Genomic DNA, 5,498 nt, shown 5'->3' with positions numbered 1-5,498 from the left:
CCAATTCTTCTTGATTTTGACACGAGTCTTGCTCAAGTAATGCCTCCAATTCTGCATCTTCGAAAACTTTCTCTCTTCCACTACTATGCCGGTCTTCGACGTCAAAATCACCGTTCTTGAAGCGTTGAAACCATTCTCGACACGTTCTTTCACTAATAGCGGCCTCACCATAAGTATTTGAGAGCATTCGATGAGCCTCAGCCGCAAATTTCTTCATATTGAAGCAAAAAATTAAAACCTCCCGCAAATGACAAGAATTTGGCTCGTAAACTGACATTTTCAATCGAGAATAATTTTATGATGCAGACACAAATCGACTAATGTTTCTATGGGGTTATGTTGACAGATGCCCAAGTTTATTGTATGACGTCTATGATCTATTTATTTCGACCACCACTTAATGCTAAAGCCATTTATAGGAAAACGGCGGATGCAAAGTTGTACATCTAATAGTTCTCTCTAAAAAGTGGTTGAATAAGTTCAATAAAAGTTCTTTGTTTTAGCCGGCAAAGCAGAAAGCATAGCTGATTTGATCTAGACTCATTGGTAAAAAAGGTCAAATCCAGATCTTTGAAAACTGTTCTCTGATGGTGAATGTCTTCTGCAATCATGATGACAAACTTTTGCCAGTATTCATAGGGCAGAAAGGAGGACAGATTTAACCTTTGACCTTTTCTGGAAGGTTGTTTTGCCTATCGTCATCTGAAATCACACTGGAAAGCTCTGATAGATTACGTTTTGAAGGCTTTAACTAAATGCCACATATCACTGGTAGAAGTCTTACAGTCAAATGATTCTATGAAGTTCTTCCAATGTCTCTTCTTAATCTTGTATAAAGTCCTAGTGCATAATGTTCTTGCTTTCTTGAATGAAAGGAAATTCTCGATAGATAGGCACTGTTAATATATTTTTGTGGCTCTTCTGCGACTTAGAATGATTCTGGAGCATTCTTCCGTCCACCAAGGAGGACTTTTCCTGTCTCCTTCCTAGGAGCTGGGACTGACCTAGAAAGTCATTGTTTTTCGGGAAAGAGCAATTTTGTAAGACTTCGTAAATCTGCAAAATATTCATATGCCTCAGTAGAGTCTATAGGGACGTTGCTAAAAAGGCGGTAGATCGGAGGTAGATAGTAAATAATGGTGTAATTTGTTAGCTTTGTTCGTATCAATAATTTATGTAGAAAGACGTAGACAAGAGAAGTCGTAGATAAGAGAAGCCAATAGTTATGTTGATAGGAAAGTGATCACTGCCAAAGGTGTCCGATTCAGTAGTGATTTCACATAGTGGCGTCAAATCGGCAGAAGTAATGGTGATGTCAATTACAGATTTGTTTGTCCCCGGCGGGGTGAGGAGAATTATTTACTATTATTCATAATGCAGACTCCGTTTACATGCTTAGAAGTGCCGGGACGATCAAATTTGGAGCGTCTCCAAGAGGCACGTTAAAATCATCTGTTATGAGCGAGTTCTTGTTGTTTGTGAAAGTTTGTCGAAACATTCTTGAGGTATGTGTTGGATAACGGTAAATGTTAATAATTAATAAATGTTAATAATTAATAATTAGTAAATGTTAACGATTAGTTGCTTATCATTGAGATTGATTGCTATACTTTGTACTTTTATCGAAGAATGATGTAGATTCGAAAGGTCCAAATAACTGAATTGTGATGTTATTCTTTAACAGGATATAGATTCTTCTCTCTCTCTGGCCAGAGCTCTCTGAGTCCTTTCTAATAACTTTAAAAGGTGAAAGTCGAAAAGGTATGGTTGGATAAAGCAGGGTATCTTGCAAGCAGAAAATGTCAAACTATCGATTAATATGTTGTAACTGAGGAAGTTTGGCACGAATGCCGCAGCAATTCCATTATAGGATTCTAATAGATTGTGAATTCTTATTGAGGGCGAAGGTGATTACTATATCTTGTTAGTAGGTCAGCATTACTAAGAGAGAAGGAATGTTGATTACTTATAGAGTCAGTATTAGATTTGAAGTAATAACCAAGATTGAATAGAATTTCGGAGATTTTTTGGAGTAGGGAAATAATGGGAGATATTATACCAATAACGACAGGAATGTTAATCAGAGACAGGAATATTAATCACAGTTCTCGAGGAAGCTTATAATATCTTCTGAATGATCATACCTAAAGGGTCTTTCAATAAGGACGCTCGATTTTTAAATGTAAATTAAACAAGTGAGTGAGACATCCACTCAATTTTTTTTTTATTTGAAAGAATATTTTATGGCATTAAGTATGGAATATAACGTCGCTCAAATGTCTGCGGCTTCGCTTGGTAACACGTATTCGGGCGGTCTAATTTTCGATGACTTTCTCGCATAAATCTGGCTGAATTTGCTGGATGGCGTTTGTTATGTTGACTTTGAGAGCATCAATTGTTTGCAGTTTATCCGAATAGACCTGCGATTTAAGATAGCCCTAAAGGAAGAAGTTTAAAGGCGTTAAATCGCACGATCTCGATGGCCAGTTCACGTCGCCGCTGCGTAAGATAACCATGCCCTCAAATCGCTTGTGCAGAATGTCCATCGTGGCATGCGGTGTATGACACATAACGCCATCCTGTTGGAACCACATGTTATCGGTATCCATATCATTCATTTTAGGCCACAAGAAGTTGCTTATCATCGATCTGTAGCGCTCACTATTGACGGTTATGGCAACGCCCGCTTCGTTTTGGAAGAAGTATGATCGATGATTCCGCCAGATTAAAATCTGCACCAAACAGTGACTTTCTCGGGATGCATTTCGAGCTGGTGTATCTCGCGTGGATTGGTTATCATCCCAAATTCGACAATTTTGCTTGTTCACATATCCATTCATCCAAAAATGGGCCTCATCGCTAAAGATAATTTGTTTGGCGAAATTTGGGTTAACTTCCAACTGTTCTAGAACTCAATCAGCGAACACATGGCGTTGTCTATGGTCGTTTACCTTATGTTCCTGAGTCAGTTGAATTTTATAGGGCAGATTCAAGTCTTGATGCAAAATTCGCCAAGTTGAAGTCGCAGAAAGACCAAGTTCTTGTGAACGACGAGAAATTGACCGCCTCGGTCAAGAGTTTTCTCATACACTCTCACGTACAACGATGTTTTCAGCAGACCTTGCGTTTCGGCGACGTACTGGTGTTGGCTGATTATTTATCGAACCGGTTGATTCGAATTTGGCCACCAAACGTCGAATAGTCGACTCGGCAGGACGGTGGCGAAAATAAAAATCACATAATGCGCGGAACGTTTCTCGAACGGAGCACTGATTTTGATAATAAAATTTTATTTGTACACGTTGCTCAACACACTATGACCTTCTATGATGATTTGCCATACACTACTAAACAATTCACAATAAATTTGACAGATGTCACTTTAACAACATGGCTACTATGATCTAACAAATTTCGAGCGTCCCTATTGAAAGACCGTATATATTTGAAATTGATTTTTTTGTTGGTGAACATGGAGGCTTTTTATCGCTTACTCCTTTGAGTGAGTAATAATGCTTCGCATCGTAGTTAATGTCATTACGACCATTGGATGTAAGCAGAAGATCTAGGTGATCCTGAGAGTATCCTGATTTGTTTGTACATTGAGTTGAATGATCCAGGATGAAAGATGATGCAGGAAGAATTTTGTATTTCCCTGCAACAGACTCTATTTTACAGATGGATGATTTCCCTGAAGGGGGGGGGGAGGTCCGAAACAATCGATTGTATCAGAGGCGACGACGCTGCCTTTTTGGAGGGTTATGAGAGAAGGGATCCTTTGTCATAGTCAAAATGTTGGAAATAATTATATGAAGCTAGTGATATCATAAAGGGGAGGCTAGATGTAGTATAGGAAAAGCTGTAGGATTTTGGCACAGAAGAAGAAGCAGAAGTTTGACTTTGGAAGAAAGGAAAATTTTTAAAATCAAAAAGTGTGTTGTGAAGGGGGGGGGAGGAAGCTGTTGGAAGTAACTAGTTTCCACAAGAGGAATATTTTTTTGCGCGGCCGAGGATAGTCTTATGCTTAATAATGATAGGGCATGTATGCGAGGTTGTGAGATGCAATACACTCGTCGCCTCGCAATTGATACACTTGGCATGCGCCTGATTAATTGAGCAAGAGATCTTCTTCTCTAGTGAGTCCACAGAAGAGGCATCTTGGTTTGGTGCTTTTAGTCGCGACCGATATGGCCAATTCTGTAACAAACGTAACAAATCCTGATTTTTGGAATATATGAATCGACTTTGTATAAAGCATTAAATAAAATCATCTTCTTTGGGAGTGAATGTCCTGCAAATTTTATACAGACTATTCGCGAAGATGCGTAAGTGGCCTTACCGTTGATTGTTATGCGTTTATTTAAGTATTGTATGTGAAATACTTTGATCATTGAGATCATAGATTTCTCTGAGACAGTCCAACGAGATAGACTGACTAATACCTTTGATAATTCTGGTGCAGAGGACTTTAAAGGATGAAATGAAAGCTCGAAAGCCGTTCTTAAAGGATTAGAGATTAAACGATTAACTGCGTCTGCAGTCTTGACCTTTATTATGGCTTTATCGGCGCCAAGCCTCTTAATGAAAAGAATATCACTCTATAGATTTAGAAACAACTCGAGAAAGTACAAAAAAATATATAGATTATCGGCGACTTGTTCGAGTATACATATATGACAAAGAAGAGAATGTCATTTTTAGAATATTTATTAATCGAGACATTCCTCGTTTTAGCGCCGATACCGATTCACCCAAGTGGGATTCAGAGTGAGGTGGATTAACAGCCAAGATCTTCGATCTCATCTCCTCACTTGTTATTTCAGCACTACACTTGCGACTATCTCTCATCATCAATGTCCATAGGAAGCGGCGAATTGATGGTTGTGTCGTCAACGACGATAAAGGCTGGTAGGGGGGAGGCGCCACCGCCGTCGCCATTACTGCCGGCGGCTTTCGCCATCAAATTAGTGAGCATTCGGTTGATATTCTTGTCCGAAGAGGCGTTCATCAAAGGCATACTAGGATCGGAATTGGAAGATAATGAGGAAGAAGGAGAAAACAGAGAACTCGATTCCATTGAGGGGGGAGAGCCTTAGAGCTTGAGAGAGAGAGAGAGATTATGTGATATTATAAATCTAATGGAGGTTTCCTCCTCCTATTCCGAAGGCCGGTGCCCCCGATACGGGATCGAGAGAATGTAATTTACGGAAAAACACGATAGAGAAGAGCACAAAAATGAACACAGACTCGTGCCAGCTCAATTAGCAGGTCAAACTAGAACGAAAAAGCGCTATACAAACGACTTACGCAAGAAAAGCCCCGTAAAATACCGCAGCGAACGAACCCACATGTACATCTAATGCGCCACCTTACGGACTCGATTTGACTTGCGTAAATGGACCATTAAAGAACGAAGAAGAGAAGATATCTAGATGAGAAATTCAACATGGTGTTCGTGAGAGTGCATCATCTGGTCATGGAATGTGTGAGTCTAAGTG

General features: G+C 39.5%; 1 protein-coding gene across 1 annotated transcript; it reads left to right on the top strand.

Annotated features, from left to right (window-relative positions):
• The first annotated feature begins 4,877 nt into the window (after positions 1-4,877).
• On the top strand, positions 4,878-5,096 carry LOC108694109. Its single transcript, XM_018203398.1, has one exon. The coding sequence runs from the start codon at positions 4,878-4,880 to the stop codon at positions 5,094-5,096; it is 219 nt and encodes a 72-aa protein (XP_018058887.1).
• Positions 5,097-5,498: the final 402 nt, after the last annotated feature.

This window comes from Atta colombica, unplaced genomic scaffold (genome assembly GCF_001594045.1).
Source record: "Atta colombica isolate Treedump-2 unplaced genomic scaffold, Acol1.0 scaffold115, whole genome shotgun sequence".
Lineage (NCBI taxonomy): Eukaryota > Metazoa > Arthropoda > Insecta > Hymenoptera > Formicidae > Atta > Atta colombica.
Note: the sequence above shows the minus strand (reverse complement) of the source record. Positions and strands in the feature narration are given on the sequence as shown.

Bases quoted from the DNA above. Each gene is read 5' to 3' on its own strand.
- LOC108694109 (XM_018203398.1), top strand. From the start codon at position 4,878: ATGGTTGTGTCGTCAACGACGATAAAGGCTGGTAGGGGGGAGGCGCCA.